Source organism: Rhinopithecus roxellana, chromosome 13 (assembly GCF_007565055.1).
Source record: "Rhinopithecus roxellana isolate Shanxi Qingling chromosome 13, ASM756505v1, whole genome shotgun sequence".
Taxonomy (NCBI): domain Eukaryota; kingdom Metazoa; phylum Chordata; class Mammalia; order Primates; family Cercopithecidae; genus Rhinopithecus; species Rhinopithecus roxellana.
This window is the reverse complement of record NC_044561.1, coordinates 102,299,891-102,320,329: the sequence shown is the minus strand read 5'-3', so window position 1 is coordinate 102,320,329 and position 20,439 is coordinate 102,299,891. Positions and strand designations below refer to the sequence as shown.

The window sequence follows — 20,439 nt, the reverse complement described above, 5'->3', positions numbered from 1 at the left end:
CCCAAAGCCAGTGCTCCCTCTGCCAGCCCCACTGCCCCACAGTCCTACCCCATCCCACAGTTCCATCCTGTCCCCAGTTCCAGTCATCCCTGCGCCAGGCTGGCAGGAGGCACGTGACAGAGGCAGAGCCAAATCATGGCTCTCAGAGACCACGCGGAGAAAAGGCCCTGGTCTCACCACAGTTGAAGAGAAAACCAGCCTGGCATGTCAGGGGACCGAGGATTCCAGAAGTTTCAATTACCTTTTTATTTTATTTTCGATAGTTTTGGGGGAATCAATTACCTTTGCGGATGGGTTTTGTTTAAAATCAAATCTTTATTCAAAAGATAGTCAAGGCTGATAACTTATGCAGTCTGTGACAAAGAGCAAGGCAAGGCAAGGAAAAAGCTCTCACAAAGGGTGTAGCTCTGTTCTCTTAAATGTATAACTGTTTTCCTGGTGGAGCAAAAGTTCTTGAAAGGGGCCCAGTTGCAACTTTAAGAAGTGTTTAGACAGCCTGCCTCCGTGTTCAGCATTTAAATCGGCACAAGAGAATCGGCTGCCTGTGGGCTCTGCCTGAGCCTCAGCCCAGCCTGAAGTCTGAGACTCCAAGGAGGCCTGTGTGTATAAGCGACATACCCACGCCATCCCATGGTCACCCTCCTGGACATGCCCCCCTCACGGCAGCTCCCAGCTTAAGCAGCAGGCCAGCTGCAACCCATCATCCGAGGGTGGTTGCCCTTTGCCGCAGGAGGGCGGGAGGCCCACTCTGCCCGCCCTGCCCTCCAGTGGCTTCAGGCATCTGGAATGGAGTGGTCCATGGTGTGGTGGAGCAGGACTGGAGACAACCTGGATACAGCAACAATGGTGGCCAAGTTGGCAGCTCCTTCTCTCCTCCCTCCAGGAACCTCCACCCCCTTCCGAGCCAGCGCATTCTATGTGGGCCTTCACTCCCAGTTCTAAGACTTTGGAATCACCAGAAGCCACAAGCTACCTTGGAGGGAGGGGAAGGGGAAGGGAGTATGGAGCTGGCGGGGTCTGTGCCCTGTGTCAGGGCTGAGAAAGTGGAGGTGGCTGAGCCAGGTGCACCCGGGAGGCAGGGAGGTGAGCGGGATGGCAGAGGAGGGGTGAGGAGGGGTGCAGCCTTACTTTTTGACCATGTGCTCGTAGATCACAGTGGGGATGATGGTCAGGGTGACAACGTTCCCAGCTGTGGCCAGAATCTCCATGATCTTTTTGTCCTAGAGAGGAGGCAAGTAAGTGATCACCCTAAGGATTGGGGACCAGGCGCAACTCTACAGGCCCTTCTGTGGAGGGCTCAGCATGGCCACTGCTAGAGGACACCACAGATGCCTGACTGCAGGGCAGGGCTGCCTCAGACCCCGAGCCTGTCAGATGAGGGTCCCAGCAGACTCCCAGGTAAGGTCTTGCTTGAGTGAGAACATGGTTCTCCCACATGTGCCAGGCGGTCCAAACACTAACGCTGTGGCCATAGAAGAACCTCTGGCCCTTACTCAGAGCCTATTGACCTTTACTTTACACATGTATGTAATCTGGTTACATGTTTTCTTGATTGTTCCAAAATAAATGCGAGAAGATGTGCTAGACAAGACTAGCGATGGCCACAGGTGGAAATAAAGACAAATGATCTCAAGAAGTGTGTCTGGCTGGGACAAACCTGGTTCTGAAGAGCCTCACGACCCTGTGGATTTCTGAATAACAATTTTCTAAAACATTCCTGCTACTGAACATGATCCGCTATACAAAAAAAAAGTGCCATAGAGCAAGGAGGTGTCCGTGCAGCCAGCAATAGCTACTATTTATTAAGCACCTACTATGTGCCTGGCACTGTGCTCAGAGCTCTAGGTACACTCTTTTTTTTTTTTTTTTTTTTTTTTTGAGACAGGGTCTCTCTCTGTTGCCCAGGCTGAAGCACAGTGGCATGATCATAGTTCACTGCAGCCTTGACCTCCCAGGCTCAAGTAGTCCTCCCACCTCAGCCTCCTGAGTAGCTGGGACTATAGGCGTGCACCACCACGCTTGGCTAATTTTTTAGCTTTTTTGTGGAAAGAGGGTTTCACATTGCCCAGGCTGGTCTCGAACTCCTGGACTTAAGTGATCCTTCTGCTTTGGCCTCCCAAAGCACCGGGATTACAGACGTGAGTCACCGCACCCAGCCCTATGAACACCATCTTACCTTAGGAAGAGGACGCTGAGGCTCAGGTGGGGTAAGCAAGCGGCCCATAGACCTGAGCCCTCCCACCACCCAGCAGTCCCTCCCCGGTGCGGCCACTGGCCTACCTTCAGCCCGATGACATTCTGCCCATCCACCTCACACACATAGTGGTTGGTGAGGAGCCCGTTGCGGGCCGCAGAACTCCCTTTGACCAGAGAGACAATCTTCCCCTTCTTGATCACGAAGCCGACATGGCCCATGCTGTCCTTGTGCATGGTGACAGTCCGCTGGAACGGCCTGGCAGAAGGGACAGTGAGCTGACCTGGGGACATGGCCGGGGTCAGATGGAGAGGCTGCCCGGGCCTGGCTACTCACCTGTCCCGAACCACCATGACAATCTTCTCGGTTGATGCCTTCTTCACTACCCGATGGGCTTTGCGCGAGCTCCAGCCAGCACAGTCACGCCCGTCAATCTGCAGGATCTGGTCCCCAAAGCGCAGTCCCACAAGGGATGCGGGGGTGTTGGCCTGGACCAACTGCACAAAGAGCCCCTGGGGGAGGTAGGGTCCCAGAGTCAGCGTCCCTGGCCCACCCTAGGCACAGATCCCTCTTCCAAGCTGTTGTTTTCCTCCTGATACTCCAGGAGCCTACAGGGTGCCAGGGGCACAGCTCTGCATGGCGGGCACCAAGGTTACCCCATTTACTTGGGAGGAAACACTCTAGGCCTCATAGTTACGAAGGAGGTGAGTCAGAATTTCAACCCTGGCCTGAGGCTGCACCCCCAAACACTCTACTGGACCATTCACAAAGGCATGGGCTTCCCTGGCATCCGCTGTCTACACCGTCTCCTAGAAGCTAGATGCCCTGGGCAGTGAAGGGCTGGTGGGGAAGGGAGGCTCCTCCAGTGGAGGGCACTGCGCAATCCAGCACCAGCCTCGCCCAAGTCTCGGGGAGGAGGGACTAGGGGCAAGAGCCTGGCCAGTGGAGTTAGGAGGCTCGCTCTGCACCTTCCTTACTGCGGACGGGACCTCTGAGCTCTGAGGCCCGGCGGGAGAAGGCGTGCAGCTCGAGCTCCTCTTCCCACCCAGCCCCTGCGCCATACCTGGTCGACTGTCCGCAGCCTCAGCCCGGTCTTGCCGCGCTCGTCCTTGCACAGGTGAATCTCGCGCACCCCGGGCTTGATCTCTGCTCGCCGCACGCCCAGGCTGTACCCGGACACCGGTGCCACCATCTGGCCGGGCGCGGGGCCCGAGACCGCTGTCTGCAGACACCAGGGAGCAGGGGGTCAGCCCGGCCCGTGGGGACCCTGTGCCTCAGGAGACACTGGGGTAGGGGTAGGGATGGGGAAAGGAGGATGGAGCCGTCCCCGGGTCCTACCACATCCCCAGTCCACACCTCTCCCCTAGGGCCGAGAGGAGACGTGGCTCCATGCGGCCACTAGGGGGCGTCAAAGTCCATGCCCCTAAAAAGGCAGGGAAATGGGGAGAGAAAGGGCAAGGATACAGGAAGAGGCCCTTCATTTTCCAAGGGAAATTGGCATCAGGAAAATACTCCTTTAAAACTCACTTAAAATAGAAAAAGTCACAGTAAACAGTGAGCAACAGGGGATAAAAGGACTGGATTTTTGTCTTGAAAAAAATGTAAAAATATAAAAATTAATGATGCACAAAAAGGCAAGGAACTTCACTCTCCCAACACTATTAAAGATGGTACTGGAAGATCTAGCCAGCACCGCAGGCAAGAAAAGAGGGGGAGTCACACAGATTAGAAGAGAGGAAATAAAACGGTCCCTATTTATAGATGTCATGATGGTCTACTAGAGAATCCCAAAGAATCTACAAATACACTCCTAGATCAAAGAAAAGAGTTTAGCAAGGTCCTGGGATACAAAATTAACATATAAGATTCAATTATACTTCTGTATACTAACAACGAACACATGTAAACTGAAATTTTAAATACAACACCAGGCTGGACGTGGTGCCTCATGCCTGTAGTCCCAGCACTTTGGGAGGTCAAGGCAGGTGGATCACTTGAGCTCAGGAGTTCAAGACCAGCCTGGGCAACTGGTGAAACCTCCTCTCTACTAAAAATACAAAAATTAGCTGGGCTGGTGGCAAACACCTGTAGTCCCTGCTACTCAGGTGGCTGAGGCAGGAGAATTACATGAACCCAGGAGGTGGAGGTTGCAGTGAGCCAAGACTGAACCACTGCTCAGTCCAGCCTAGGTGACAGAGTAAGACTCCATCTCAAAAAAAGAAAAGAAAAGAAAAGAAAGAAAGAAAGAAAGAAAAGAAAAGAAAGGGAAAAGAAAAGGAATACAATACAATACCACTTACAATCACTCAAAAAAAAAAAAAAAAGGAAAAAAAAAGGCCAAGCTCAGTGGCTCACTCCTATAATCCCAGCATTCTGGGAGACCAAGACCAGAGGATCACTTGAGACCAGGAGTTCAAGACCAGCCTGGGCAACAAAGCAAGACCCCCATCTCCATTAAAAACAAAAACAAAACAAACCTAAAAAAAAAAAAAAGAAATACATGTAAATCTAACAAAACACATACAGAAATTGTATGCTGAAAATGACAAAATACTGATAAAAGATATCAAAGAAGACCTAAATAAATGGAAGATTCTCTGTATTCATGGGTTGAAAGAATTAGTAAAGCTGTCAATTGTCGCCAAATTGATACACAGATATGACACCATTTCTATCAAAATCTCTACAAGATGTTTTGCAGATCCAGGCAAGGTTAATCTAAACTTTATATGAAAAGACAAAGAAATTTAGAATAGCTAAAACAATACTGACAAAAAGAATAGCGACAGGAATCACTACCAAATTTCAAGACTTATTATATAGCTACGGTAATCAAGACATTGTGGTATTGGTGAAGGGATAGACAAGTATCAGTGGAACAAAGTAGAAAATCCAGAAATAGCCTCAAATGAGTAAAGTCAACTGCTTTATGCAAGAGTGCTTTCAACAAATGGTGTTAGCTGGGGCGCAGTGGTTCATGCCTGTAATCTTAGCAATTTGGGAGGCCAGTGCAGGGAGATCAGCTGAAGTAAGGAGTTCAAGACCAGCCTTTGGCAACAGGGTGAAACCTCATCTCTACAAAAAATACAAAAATTAGCCGGGTGTGCTGGAAAGTGCCTGTGGTCCCAGATACTCAGGAGGCTGAGATGGGAGGATTGCTTGAGCCCGGGAGGCAGAGGTTGCAGTGAGCCAAGATCATGTCACTGCACTCCAGCCTGGGTGACAGAATGAGACCCCATCTCAAAACAAACAAACAAACAAACAAACAAAACAAAAAAAAGCCTGCAGACCAAGAGGCCCCCAGTTCAATTCCAGACACCCCCTCCGCATTTTCTAGGCCGGGCGCGGTGGCTCAAGCCTGTAATCCCAGCACTTTGGGAGGCCGAGACGGGCGGATCACGAGGTCAGGAGATCGAGACCATCCTGGCTAACACGGTGAAACCCCATCTCTACTAAAAACTACAAAAAACTAGCCGGGCAAGGTGGCGGCGCCTGTAGTCCCAGCTACCCGGGAGGCTGAGGCAGGAGAATGGCGTGAACCCGGGAGGCGGAGCTTGCAGTGAGCTGAGATCCGGCCACAGCACTCCAGCTTGGGTGACAGAGCGAGACTCCGTCTCAAAAAAAAAAAAAAAAAAAAAAAAAAAAAGCAAATGGTGCAACCATGGCAAAAATATGAACTTTGACTGAAACCTAACTCCTTACAAAAGAATTAACTCAAATTCAATCATACATTTAAATGCAAAACATAAAACTACAACAATTTCAGAAGAACATGAAGGAGAAAATCTTTTGGACTTAGGGCTTGGTACATATTTCTTTACAAAGTACAAACCACAAAAGAAAAAAAAATCAATAAACTGGACCTCATCAAAATTCAGAACTTTTAAGCTACAGACTGAGAGAAAGTACAAACCACTTATCTGACAAAGGACTTTAGAATATATAAAGAACTCCCAAAACACTACAAACAAGCCCCAGCTTGGCCAGCATAGCAAGACCTTGTCTCCACAAAAAATAAAAGTAACAATAATAAAAGAAATTAGCTGGGCATGGTAGTGTGCACCTGTGGTCCCAGCTACTCGGAAGGCTAAGGTGGGTGGATCACCTGAACCTGGGAGGTACAGGCTGCAGTGACCTGTGATTGCACCACTGCACTGCAGCCTAGACAATAGAGCGAGACCCTGTCTTAAAAAACAAGAAGAAAACAAGCCAATTAGAAAATGAGTAAAATATATGAAGAAACATTTTACCAAAAAGAAAATACAGATGGTAATAAGCACATGAAAAGATGGTCCACATCATCAGGTGTCAGGGAAATGCAAATTAAGACCATGATGAGCCATCACTATACCTATCATAATGGCTAGAATATAAAATAGTAATAACGCCAAATTCTGGTGAAGACATGAAGAAACTGGAGCACTCATGTATTGCTCACAGCAAAGTAAAACGGTACAGCCACTCCAGGAAATAGTTTGGCAGTTTCTTTTTGAGACAGAGTCTCGCTCTGTTGCCCAGGCTGGAGTGCAGTGGTGTGATCTTGGCTCACTGCGGCTTCCACCTCTCGGGCTCAAGCACTTCTCCTGCCTTGGCCTCCTGAGTAGCTGGGACTACAGGCACAAGCCACCATACCCGGCTAATTTTTGTATTTTTTGTAGAGACGGGATTTCACCATGCTGCCCAGGTTGGTCTCGAACTTCTGGGCTCAAGTGATTGTCCTGTCTCAGCCTCCCAAAGTACTGGGATTACAGGCATGTGTCACCAACCTGGTGGCAGTTTCTTTAAAAAAATCTAAACATACATTTGTCATACAGACTGGCAATTGCACTTTGGGCATTTATCGTAGAGAAATGAAAATGTGTGTCTATACAAAAACCTGCATATGAATAACTTTGTTTATAACCACCAAAAACTGGGAACAACTTAACCATTCTTCAACAGGTTCAACAAACTGTGGTACATTCACATCATGGAATACCACTCAGCAGTAAAAAGGAATGAACTATTACTGACACACACAACAGCCTGGATGGATCTAGAGGGTATTGTGCTGAGTGAAAAAAGCCAACCTCAAATGGTCAAGATACTGTAGGATTCCACTTATGTAACATTCTGAAATGATAAAACTACAGAGATGGAAAACAGAGGGCTGGCTGCCAGGGTTAGGGAGGGTGGCGAGGGGGCAGGTATGACTATACAGAAGCAGCCTGGGAGGGAGGTGGTTGTGGTGATGAACTAGTTCTGTATGAATTGCGGTGCTGGTTACATGAGTCTACACACTGATGAAATGACACAGAACTAGAGACACATGGTTCCCGCATAAGACTCCTGGTTTTGATAGTGTGCTACAGCTGTGGAAAACGTAACCGTTGAGGAAACTGGGTGAAGGGTACTAACGACTTCTCTGTACTCACTTTGCATCTTCCTGGGAATCTACTGTTTAACAACAAAAAGTTAAAAGTCATACACAATTTTAAATTATAAAAATATGTTCATCTTATATTTTTATCAAAATGAAGGTTGAAGGCATTTATGTCCTAATTATAGGAGCAAAGAGTGATGAGAGTGGGGCTGCCCACAGAAGGACCTTCTTTGCTTCATGTCTGCCTTTCACAGCATGACCATGAAGGGGGCCATTGTGGAGAAACACCCCAGGGTGCCTTCAGTTCTTCTCAAGGTCCCGCACGGCCTCATCCTTGTGGATTTTCTCCTGTCAGATCCTCATTTTGGCAGTGGCTTTGTATGCGTCTGTGACAGTCCTCCATCGTCACGTCCATCAACTTCATGAAATTCCCCAGCCTTAGCAAGCTTTGCAGTTCATACCTTCAGGTTCATCGACTCAGGATGAACCTGGCAGGAAGACTGACAGGTGGGATGCAGGGATGCTAGAGCTAACTGGTAAGGGGCTTAGGTGGGGACTGATTCTACAGGTGAATATGTTTTCAGTAGCAAATATTTCTGTGATGGTGTCTTTTGTCCCCGAAGCCATGGGAAGCAGGAATTGAGCCTTGTGGTTTAATTTGGGGACCAGAGCTGGGTGACAATCTCCTGCCCTCTCAGCTCTGCTTATCCATGCAGGCAGCCCTGCTTTTGATGCCCCCGGGTTCACACTGGGTTTAACAGCCTCCCTTCTCGTCCAGCTCAGGCCCACGGTCAAACAGCAAGCCCTGGTTCCCCAGCTCCAAGGCTTGTGGGAAGATCTGAACCCATGAAAGCCCATAGTGCTTTTCATGAAGCCTCAAAATGAACGGTGCCATCAAGAAACGGAGCCACCAGAGTGCTGGGGAGAGGGGAGGTCCAAGCACAGAGAGAAAGAAGGTCTGTTGAAATGGCAAGACCAGGAAAGAGGGAGGATTGGGAGGTTCTGTGCCCACAGCAGGCAGAAGCCAAATACATACACTGTCACCCTCCGGAATCTGAAGCAAGCTCTGCTGGACTTCTTGGCTGGAGAGGGAAAGACCCATATAATTTTCCAATTCTGCCAAGTTTGGGTACAAAACTGATGGGGAAAAAAGGAAGAATAAATGCGTCATACGAGGGCATGTGCTTCCCCATACCTGCCTGGCTCCCCTGTGGCTGCTCATTTTTATTAAGCAATGGAGCCTGGGAATGGTGTTTATTTCCAAGACTGCGGGGTATCCCCAGGAACACTCACTGGTGAACGCTCCTCAGAGGGCCCAGGTGCAGGGTGGCACACCGAGTCCTCATGCACCACTTTGCTTTTCAACTCCACTGACTTTTATTTGACACCCAGAAACCTCTGCACCCCTCACTGAATGGTTCCCACCAGGACTGGCAGGGTCCTCATCCCTTCTTATAAGGATTTGTGTCCTTATAAGAAGAGACAACAGAGGGCTCATGCATGCGCTCTCATGCTGTAGCTCTCTCGTGTTCGCGTTTTCTCTCTCTCTCTCTCAAGCAAGTGCACGGAGGAAAGGCCATGTAAGGACTCAGTCAGAAGGTGGCCATCTGCAAGCCAGGAAGGGAGCCCTCGCCGAAACTGAATTGGCCAGAACCTTGATCTTGGGCTTCCAGCCTTCAGAACTCTGAGAATATACATTTCTGCTGTTGAAGCCATCCAGCCTTTGGTATTTTGTTATGGAAGCCTGAGTTGAATAAGGCAAGTGGGGTTCTGGGGTCTTCTCTCTTTGAGCCGCTATCTGCCGTCCACTTCTCCTCCACCTGCCCCCAACCCAGACCAGCCACAGTTCCAGCAAGGAAGTCTGACAAGTGTGGTATTTCATTCCTGGGGTCACACAAGATTGGGTCACCAGAACGGTGCTGACATGCTGATTTACGGTGACTCGAATCATTCATATAAACAGAAGCCCCACAAATGATATCACATTCTCAAGGCAGCCTTGCTGGGGGCATCAGAGAGGCCACAGCTTTCCTAACTCTGAGCTGGGTTTGGAAGGATAAATAGGGGTTCACCAGGCAGTCAAGGAGGGAGGGGAATAGCATGGGCACAGGCCCTGGGAGGTGAGGTGACTCAGCCCAGGTCAACCAGGCAGTAAGAGGTGGGTGGCAACTGGGAGCCTGGTCCTCTCCTCCCTCCATGTTGAGTGCTTAACCCTGGAGCCTCCCATACCTTTGGCATTGCCAAGCTTCCCTGATGACCTCTTCCCTGAAAGGACTGGGCACCCAGAAGCCCCCCACCCCAGCTCACCTACCTGGTGGTGGGGAAATGGCTGCCGCCTGGACTGGTAGGGCTGGCATCTTGGGCGAGGCTCTGGCCTGGGCCTGGGGAGGAGCAGGGAGCACTGGTCAGCTGTGGCCAGGACCCCAGGAACCCCAGAGCCTGGAGCTCCATGAGGCCAGGGTCTGGGCATTAGGTGTGTGAGTGGGCCTGGGGTGTGGGGGAAGTGTCCACCAACCCTCAGGGCTCAAGATCATGTAAACATGGCCTCCACAGATGTGTCTTTTCCTGGGAGGAGGTTCTGGGGGACTGTGATCCACCTGATGTCACAACCCGTTTACTGCCTGCAACAGGCAGAACATCAAGACCCATCTCCCAATCAAGTTCTCCGCTGCAAAGTCCAAAATTCTCAAAACTCACTGGAACCACAGAGTGCTGGGATGGAGGAAGAGGGGGCTTCTGGGGGCTGAGCAGACCAATGCCCATGCCCACGAGCCTCGTTTCCTCTGAAAGCCTGCCTGAGAGCATGGGGCCTGCCCATTCTGGAGGGAGGGAGAGCTGGGCCTGGGCAGGACAGAGCGGGCATGAGAGAGGCATGCGTGCAGCTGCTTGGTCTTTTCCATTCTTGCTGTAACACCACTGGCATTGCACCCTGGATGTCTTCTTTGCCCAGCAGGCCCTGCAGTGGAGACCTACCTGACCTGAGGCCTAAGGGAATCTCCAAGTGGCCCCAATTCCCAGCACCTTCCAGGATAATCCCCAAGATCCCCTTCAGGGAGTCCAGATGAATGGAGTCTGGTGACTTACCTGAATGGCCTGGTCCACTTTTAGGTCTTCTAGAGATGGGTACAGGGATGCCATGGCTGATTCTTGGAACACCCTGCAGAGTGCAGAGGGTGGGGAAGGATAAGGATGCAGCTGATGCCACCTTGAGAGGAGGCACAGACATCTGCAACAGCAAGTGGGTTGGAACTTAATATTCAAACAGAAAGGCAGCAGGGCACTTAGAATCCCTCCCCAAACTCCACCCCAATCCCCTCTCGATATTCGAACTCTACTGTATTCCACCCATCTCCAGCCTCACTGTCAACTTTTAATCTTGGCCACAATGAAGTAAGACCAGTAGGAAATTTATAAAGACTCTCACACAAACTGTAGCAGAACTTAGACCCTCAACAGGGCACTGCTCCAGAGGGAGGAGGGAACGGAGAGTGGAGAGGCACCATGAACACTTATTTACTAAACACCTTATCATTGTCTCAGAGAGAATCAGCAGGACCTCTCAGCAAGGTGCCCAGAGAAAGTGAAAGGAATGACTTCTCAAGAAATGTTTTATTCCCTTCCTGACGAAACGTGGGGAAGGAGCAGTCTGCCTTTCTGGGTTCCTTCCCTTTACCCACTAACCACTGGCTCTGTCACACCTCCAGGCTTCACTGAGGCAGTCCACTTCAACTGGAGCCCCTGCCCAACCTCCTTGTCACCCTCGGTTCCTGTGGGACATGCCTTGCCTGGCTCCAGGCACTACGGTCACTGCCCCTACCATCCAGGAACCTGCCCTCCAGGACAGCACTGGGGCAGCCTCCTGCCTGAACTCACCACTTGTCCTGACTGCAGTTCTGAGGGGTCAAGGTGTGTCTTATTCACCCCACTGAACCCACATGTGATAGGTACACATGATAAAGGAATGCCTGCTGGTGGCACAGGAAACTGAGGGGCCTGTGCCAGGGTGATGTGACTCCAGGCTTCCCAGGACCAGATCCGCTGGGTACCTCCCTGAGTGACCACAGGTGCGCCGAGGACATCCTCATCCATCACTGCTCCTTCTCCTCCCTCTGCACCTGCTGCCTTGACCCCCCTGTCATCCTTGGCCCCACCCCCACTATCCCTTCTTATCTGTCATCAAATCCCATCTCTCCTACATCCCATGTTGTGCAGGTCCCCATCATCTCCCTGACCCTCCCCAGGTGCCACGACACCCTCCAAACATGCTGCTGCCTCCCCTCCTGCCCTCCTGCTCCTCTCCAGACAGCAGCCACCAGGCCCTTTGTGTACACACTTGGGATGTCATGCCCTGGCTGAAAGCCCCCCAGTGACTCCCCTGCCTTGGGGATGTACTTTCCTTAAAGTGGCTCACAGGCCTTCACGATTCCACCAGAGATTGGAACTGGTGGGCCCAGGGCCAGATGGAAATATATTTTATTTGACCTTGTGGAGTACTGTCAACGTTCAGATTACCAGCTTAAATGCAAGGCTCAAGGTACTAGATTTAATAATCTAATTTCCCACTGCTCCTGAAAAACAGGAAGCTTTGGCACCCCTGGACTGTAACAGAGTAGCTACAATTGAGTAGCAGCAGACTCCAGCGTGACCCAGTCCACCATCCTCTATTGGCTCTTACACCCAGACCATTGTACTCACTGGCGCCAAGTCCCGAGAGATACTTGTTTATAACCCTTGTCTACCTCTCCAGCTTCATTTCTTGCCTTATGTCCTTTCAGCTGCTACTTTCAGCTCCAGCCACAATGAGCTACTTTCACATCCTTGAATGTGATTCCCTCCCATCTCTTTTGCATGTGTTACTCCTTCTATCTGGAATACCCCTCCTCTCCCTGCTCCTTGCTTGGCCAACTCCTAATAATTTTCAAGTCTCAGATCCGTGAGCTCCTCTTACAGGAAGTCTGCTTTGATTTGTTCTCCCCCTAGCCCCTGCTCCATGTCCTCCTGTTGAGTATTCACGAGTCCTGTGTTGCCTCTTTGCTTGTCTGTCTACCCCCTTAGGAGTTCCAAGATGGCAGGAACAGGGGCTTCTCCTTTGCTGTGAAGCCTCTAACCCCTAGCATGGAGGCTAGCTCAGTAATATTGCCAGGAGCAACGCATTCTACCTGGGCTTCCACTTTTCTCCTTGTGAAGTAAAGCTCTAGTATCCTAAGAACACCCACTTTCCTGGATGAAACAAGGACCAGAAGTCCCAAATGTGCCTCTCACAGTCCTGTTTTGTTATTATTATTATTATTATTATTATTATTATTATTATTATTTTGAGACAGGGTCTCACTCTGTTGCCAAAGCTGGAGTACAATGGCGCGATCTTGGTTCACTGCAATATCCAACTCCCGGGCTGAAGTCATCCTCCCACCTCAGCTTCCCAAATAGCTGGGATATAGGTGCATGCCACCGCACCTGGTTAATTTTTGTATTTTTTGTAGAGACAGGGTTTCAGCATGTTGCCCACGCTGGTCTTGAACTCCTGGGCTCAAGCAATCTGCCCACCTTGGTCTCCCCAAGTGTTGGGATTACAGGCGTGAGCCACTATGCCCGGCCTTTTGTTTTTAAAATCTGAATTAGTGCCAATATTTAAAAATCTGGAAATACAAAATTCGTCACTTCTGACTTGTATTGAAAAAAATATAAACACTTGGCAAGGCAAGAGCTGGAATAGTGCATGGCAACACTCAGCCGGGCTGAGTCACAGCCTACCTTGTAGATGGGGCTGTACGTGCTTTCCTGTTTCCCCAAGTACCCATCAGCCCTTCACTGATTTATGATGCCTGCTTGGTTCCTGGAGGCAGCCAGTTCCAGACCCTTGCCCTAGCCTGGCCTTTGGGGTAGAAATGACCATCCCAACAGGACAGGAATTTCCTAGGAGGAGAGGGAGTCTGGCTCTGACTTCCTTTAGACTACCTGGGGGAAGAGACCCCTTTGCTTATGGCCTTCCCCACTGTGTACACACGCTGAGGTTTTTAATCTTAGGACAGTCCTCAGCAGCTATCATCTACCAAAACATGACCTGCCACCAGGACCATGCATGAACAGGAGATGTGAAAACGGGCGGCCACTCCTGCCTGATTTTCCTGATATTTAAGCAGTAGAGCACTTATATTTTTGTCAGCTGTCCCCTGGGAGAGCAGGGAGTCGGAGATCCATTTCCTGGAAATCACTCCTGGGCCAGATCACATAACACTTTTTCTGTGTCTGAGACCCTTTCACCACTGCCACCTTCTGTGGGTCCATCTCAGTGCTGGGATGCGGGGAAGTGAGAAAACAGGTACAGTCGTTCCTTGGGCTAGGTTCCAGGACAATGCCCCTCACCCCCCCACCCATCGGATACCAACATCCACAGATGCTTACGTCCCTTACATAAAGTGGCATAATATTTGCATATAACTTATGCACATTCTTCTGTATACTTTAAATCATCTCTAGATTACTTACAATACCTAATACAATGTAAATGCTAAGCAAAGTTATACTTTATTTTTATTTGAATTTTTTGTTGTATTTTTTTAAATTTTTATTTTTAAATATTTTATGTCCACAGTTGGTTGAATCCATGGATGCAAAACCTGGGGATACAGAAGTCATACTGTATCCCCTGCCTTGTAGCAGCTCACAATATAGTGGGGAATGGTTCCCTGATGGTGAACATGCTGTGTTTCATTCAATCATTCAAAACATTTGAGTGTCCACTGTGTGCCAGGAATGCTGGTCCCTCTGCTTTGCACATCATCCTCCTTGGTGTGATGCTCCTTCAGGTCTCAGTTCAGATGCTACTTCTCTGCTTGGCTTTTCCAGGCTGCATGATACCCAGCCGCCTGGCTGGGTCTTCCCATGTATTCCACTCCTGACCTGTACTGCCCCTGTTGCCAAACTATTTATTATATTAGGTGATTAATATCTGGGTATTTTCTTACACTGGACCTCACTCATAAGGGCAGGAGCTCTGTCCCGTTCACACACGATCCTTCCCCACCACGATACTGCCCAGCACACACATACTAGCAAAAATTATTTGACTGAATAAATCAGTGGTTTTCCAAGGAACGGATTGGAAATTTGTGTGGGCATTTTTGGCTGTCACAAGGCTGAGGGGACAGTCATATTCCGGGGGGGGGGGGCGGGCAGGGATATGAAATTCCTGTAATGGATGGGACAGTCCATTACAGTTACCATAATAAATGGTCCTGTCCCGCACAACTTTCAGATATCTTGCCAAACCTTCAAGTAAGCCAAAACTCTGTTATAATTGGTTGTATATACAATCACAATGAATTTTTCCCTAGTTTTAATACACACTGGATTGTCTGGAAATGCATACACTAGGTTGATTGTGGGGAGTTACACTTTGCTCACCATTCTGGAAAATCACTGCCCACCCTGCTCACCACGGGTGAGTCACCCGAACAGCATGCCCACGTCTGTGCGCATGAGTAGCTGTCACAGTGACTCCACGCTTCTATATAAATATATTTAGCCTTTGACTCAAGATATCAGATATAAACTGTTGGCAAAATTCAGCTGAATATTGTCTTCACTAGTAAATCTAAGCTGACGCCTAAGTCAGGTACAAGCACGATTGGGTGTAAGCCAGCCTCAGCTTTTACAAAGTGAAATGCATATTCTTTTATTAGAAATTACTTTCATTTCCCTGCCTTCTTATAAAGAAAGGGCATCATATTGATTTTTTTACACGGGGGAACCATCACCTGGGCTGCAGCCCCAGGACGAACTTGTCCCTTCCCTCGGCCTCAATTTCCTGCTTTGGGAAGTAGGAGCCACGAGGCACAACATCCACTGCGCCACAAGAGAGAGGTCCAACGCAACGGTCTCTAGGACCTGCCTCCACCCCAGCCTCAGTTTCCCATCTGTCACATCGTTCCATGATCCCGAAACGATTACAACTCCCTTAGCAGCCCCAAACCAACCGGAAGCGACATCTTCCGGTTGCTACAGGTTACGGCGGTTGCTATGGGCTACGGCGCCTGCGCAGAAACCCCGTCCAGTGACGCGACAGCTTCTGGAGCGCATGCGTCTCGCCCACCGTGGCCCGGGGTGACTCCCACGATCCCTGGCGGCTGCGGAGTGGAAAATGGCGGCCTCCTTGCAGCTTGGGTTACTAGCGTCCACCCAGTCTCGTGCTTTCTCCGGGCGCCCCTAGCTGGCGCCGGCATCCACAAAAATAGATCAGGTAAAGCAGCAGAGTAAGGGATAGGAAGGCTCGGTCGGGCTCCGCGGCCCCTCTTTACCGGATTGGAGGCTGTGCGGGTGAAATCGAGCTTTAAACTCTCCTGGCCTCTGAACACTATTTGTATCCTCCGAAGGAGGAGGACTTACAAGATTCTATACTTAAGGCAGCCGTGGAAAGGGAGGAGAACCAGGTCGGCCCGCGCGCTCCCGGCTGCTTTTGCTCTCCCTTTGGCTTCGGAAGCGTCAAGTCCCAAAGTATTTCCTACCAATTGTGACGTCACCCTTCCTCCCACCCTTTCTCACCCATTTCTTGTCTGGCCGTGACTTCTGACCCAGTGTTGTGCAAAAAATGCCCCGCCCCACCCTACGCAGATTCACCTCGGGTCCCACCCACCAGTGACTGAGTGATTGGGCTTCTGCTACCTAGGGAAGGGTTCTTGACTTGGCTGGGCAAATCAGTTCCCACAGCAAAATCAGACCGAAAGCCTGTTGTGAGGGACTCAGGCAGTTGGATCTGGCGTATAGGAGGAAGGCTAGGGCAATCAGGAAAGTCTCCTGGAGGAAGGAAGAAGACCCTGACTGGGCCGTGTAGGATGGATGTTCAAGTGGGAAAAGAGTGTGCTGTTCCAGGGACAGGGAGGCCCAGGCCTGAGAGTCCAGTTGCCTTGTGGATCCCGTTTACCTCGCAGGTTATCCAAACTGGACTCACAATTTTCCCCAGCTGTGCCGCGCCTCCACAGCAGTCCCACTAAATCCACCCATGGGCTATGTCAGAAATCTGGGAGTTATCCTCACCTTCCTTTCCCTTCTGAAGCCATACCTAATTCTTGCGCTCAAATTTCTGTGACCTGACTTCTGGTAATGTTTCTGTTGTTACCACATCATCTCTCCACACTCATCATGAAATTCATTTATTCCAAACTACTTTAGGTTGAGTCCTAAAACTCAGCCTGCTAGTTCATGCCTCCATGCTTTTGCAGGTGCTATTCCCTCTGTCTTAAGTATCATTCATGCCTTCTCTCTTTTCCTTGTTGTGAACTCTTCTTCCTCCAGTTCAAAGCTTTCCACCACATGTACCCATGGAGATTGGCAAACCTCCCTTCTCTAGACTACAGCATTTCTTCTATTTGCCTCTTCATCATTCATTCCACAAGTGTTTATTAATCACCTACTGTGAGCAAGGCCTTCTGCATTTCCTGGGTTGAATTTCTACTGTGCTGTGTTTGTTTGCTCATCTCCCTCACTGGTCAGGAAATGTCATTCATTTGTTAACCCCCAGTGCTGAGCACAGTGCCTGGTACACAATAGGCGTCCCATTACTATTTCTGAAAGGAGTGGAAAAGCAGGCACAGAAAGAAGAGAAAGCCTGATATCCTAAATATACAGTCTTTCTTCCCTGCCTGTCTGTGTTTGCAGGCAATAAGTAAAAAGCCTTTCGAAGAATAACCTGGGCCTGGAAAGGGAGAGAATCCACGACCCTAACGAGTTAGGTTGAAAGGTTGCCTGGCTCCTATAATCTGACAATGGAAGTTTGCTCAGTTCTGTGCTGATGGCTTCCCAAAAGTAATTGGCTCCTCTGAAAGGAAAAGAACCCACCTAACCCCTCTCTCCCAGAGGAATTTTCCTCTCCCACAGCCCTTTCCAGATTTCCATCCCTGAGCTTCTGTACTTTTTGATATTATAAGCAATAACAACACCCACAGCAAACCAGTAGTTGGGCTTCGGAGATCAGCAGGGCTGACAAGGGGACTTCAGCCCCCATCTTTGAACTTAGAGTGAGAACACTCTGGAACACTTTGTTCCAAAGAGCTGAAGTGATGAGACTCCCACTCGTTCCTGTGGACAGCTCATCCATCCTTTACAAGACAGTGTGCGGGAGGGAAGCGTGGGTTAGAGTGTCAGAGGAATAGCTCCTGGAAGGCCAAATTAGCTCAGGGATATGGTGAGTCGGAATAGAAGAAGCTGTTGCTAGGCCACCAGCATGTCCCCGCTCCTCCTCTCGGGGCTGCACTGCCTGCTGGAGGAAAGGTGCGACTTCCTCATGAACCCAGGCCCAGGCAGGGCAGGGTTCAAACTGACTGCTTCTGACTTGTGAGAGCACAGCATAGTCAAATCCCTTTTGAATGTCATTTCTTCCTTTGTAATCTGTATAACAATAGTTGCATCACAGTTATCTGGAGACTGAAAGATTTTTAAAAAGAGATAAGGTGTATATGGAAAGCATTTAGCACACTACCTAGCACATAATAGGCATTCAGTAAAAGTTAACTGTTTATTCATTGTTTCAACACTTACTTATTGAGGACCTACTAAGTCTGAGTACTGTTCTAGGTATCAGCAGTGAAGGAAAGAAGAATTGGTCCCCAAATGTACTTTCTTTGGGGGAGGAGCTGGATAAATAGGCTCTGTGATTTTGTGTGATGTGTTAGATGGTGGGAGGCACTGGAGAGAAACAGCAGGATGGAGGGTCATGTCAGGAAGTTCAGAAACCTTGCTGGCGGGATGGGGTGACATTTGAGGAAAGGCCTAACGGAGTGGGTACGGCCATTGCAGAGGCTCTTAGGTGGGAGTTAGTGTTGCGTTTAGAGAGCATCTAACCAGTGAGAAGCCGGTTGCGCAGAGAGGGAGTAAGGAGGAGTAGTGGGGAGGAGGCTGGAGAAGTGACAGGGGCCAGATCCTGGAGGGCCTGGAGGCCATGGTGAGGACTTTGGCATTTACTGTAGTGAGATGGGAGCCACTGGAGGATTTGGAGCAGCAGAGTGCCAAGGGTTATTTTGACAGGCCACCTCTGCCTGATGTTTGGAGGATGGGCTTACAGGGCAGGAGTGGGAGCTGGAACCCAGGTGGGAAGTGATGGTGGTGGAATTGTCATGAGCTTGGGCCACTGTTTGTCAAAGCTGCCTGTCCAGTGCCTGCCTAGCCCGCAGGCTCGTTTTCTGCCCCATTTTCTGAGACCCTGCCGAGGAGGGCATGCACTGACTCCTGTGTCCAGTATGTCATTCCATTCTCCTGACTTTGTGGGCTATTTTCAGTCTCCAGATGAAGAAGCCAGTTCTTAGAAAGGTGAAGCCCCTGGCGCAGTTCCCCAGCAGGTGTTTCAGTGCTGTAGCAGGAAGGTTTTTGATAGAAACTGCTTCAGGCCAGAGAAGGAGGCCTGGGCTGTAGATTCCTTGGGAGAAATGGACTTTTTGCCTGCCTGCAGCCTCTGGTTTCAGCTGGAATTGGCCTTTCAAGGAGCAAAGTGTGGGTCTCATCTCCTTGAGCACAGTCATGGGCAGTCAGAAGGCACCGGGGGCCCTCATGATGTCTGGGTGAAGAAAATCACTCGGCCATCAATCAAACCTGGCCCAGGGCTAGGATCAGAAGAAGAAACCCCACTTTCACACTCGACTCCTGGAGTGAAGCACTTCAATATGAAGCTGCCCGGGAAGTCCCAGAAGGGAAGGGGCAGGGAGGGAAGGAGACAGGGTGAGGGCAGGTCTCATTCATCCCAGTCCCAGCCAGGATCAGGTCAGGGCCCCCAGCGCTTACCTGCAGGCCAGGTGCTGCTCCACGACCTTCTCCAGCCACTGCCGCTGCTGAATCTGTTTCCCTCCCTGGAAGATAGCCCTGTCTCAGCTGGCTTCCTGCTCTGGGAAGGGTGGTGCCCATCCCCTGTTCAGCTGACTCACCTTGGACTGGGATGGGCACAGGTGAGGGCTGTGACTGGGTAAACAAGGCAGGTTGCCAGCCCAGAGGAGGCCTTTGGCCTTAGTCTAGATTTGGAGGTGGGATTAAAGCCCTCACAGCTGCTGTTCAGAAGTTTATGAACCAAGACTTGTTGGCCTTTTCTCAAATAGCTCTACATTTGGGTTGGACACCTAGTCCTGCTGATCGGGAAAGCAGTTGACTAGAGGGTGTTTTGTAGTAGGTATCTAGGGGTCTAGGCCAGGATATTGAAAAGTGGTCATATCCTGTGACCCAGCATTTCTTCTGGGAATTTGTTACAGTGGAGTCACAGGGCCCATCCATCACTGCTGCTTCTAGTAAGGAAAATGTAGAAATCCCAAATGCCCATCTCTGTGGTCTGCTTAAATAAATCATTATCTGTGGAAGATCACAGAGCTATTAAAGTCATTTAAGGAAGAAGGTATGAGGAAATATTTCTGAGATTCTAGTGAGATGTTGAAAAATCAATATTGTGAATCTCCTCTTGCATTTTGTTTTCATTTTTTGTAAAGTGGATGTGTGTTGAAAGCAGTCTAGGAGGACATACACTAAAATGCTGAGTATCTCTGGCTGGTGGCGTTGAGGGTGAGGTTTTCAGTTTGTACTTTTGTGTGTTCCAAGGTGGTTTTTTGTTTTGTTTTGTTTCTGTTTTTTAAGTTAGCTTTTGCTCTGAATGCTCATGACTTGTGTAAGGGGGAAGCAATTAAGTTTAATTATTTTAATGGGAATTTAGATTGGTTGTCTCCTGGGAGCGGAACTAAGGAGCTGTGTGCTGAGGTGGAGATTTTTTTTTTATGGCACATTTTTTGGTGTCTTAAATTTTGAAAAGTTTAAATGTACTACTTATTCCAAAAATAATTATATAAATTTGAACAGAAAAGGAGGAAGAATTTAGTTTAGATCCTGGTGGGTTTGGTTGGATGAGGGTGCCTGT

The 20,439-nt window shown here is 49.5% G+C and overlaps 1 protein-coding gene and 1 long non-coding RNA gene across 3 annotated transcripts in view; one reads left to right on the top strand and one right to left on the bottom strand.

Annotated features, from left to right (window-relative positions):
- Positions 1 to 231: 231 nt before the first annotated feature.
- Positions 232 to 19,453, bottom strand: SDCBP2 (syndecan binding protein 2). 2 transcript variants are annotated; one of them, XM_010361305.2, is made up of 9 exons: positions 19,329 to 19,453; positions 10,641 to 10,713; positions 9,868 to 9,937; positions 8,593 to 8,693; positions 3,258 to 3,416; positions 2,531 to 2,706; positions 2,281 to 2,452; positions 1,129 to 1,220; positions 232 to 828 (listed from the first exon to the last, which is right to left on the bottom strand). In XM_010361305.2, the coding sequence occupies exons 2-9, from the start codon at positions 10,692 to 10,694 to the stop codon at positions 774 to 776; spliced, it is 879 nt and encodes a 292-aa protein (XP_010359607.1). In that variant the 5' UTR covers positions 10,695 to 10,713; positions 19,329 to 19,453; the 3' UTR covers positions 232 to 773. The 2 variants fall into 2 exon arrangements, with proteins under 2 accessions (XP_010359607.1, XP_030770068.1); XM_030914208.1 differs by lacking the exon at positions 19,329 to 19,453 and adding an exon at positions 12,252 to 12,276.
- Positions 15,153 to 20,439, top strand: part of LOC115892685 — a 55,295-nt gene continuing 50,008 nt past the window's right edge. Inside the window, exon 1 of the long non-coding RNA XR_004052569.1 lies at positions 15,153 to 15,798. This is a non-coding gene — a long non-coding RNA (uncharacterized LOC115892685). The remainder of the gene's footprint in view (positions 15,799 to 20,439) is intronic.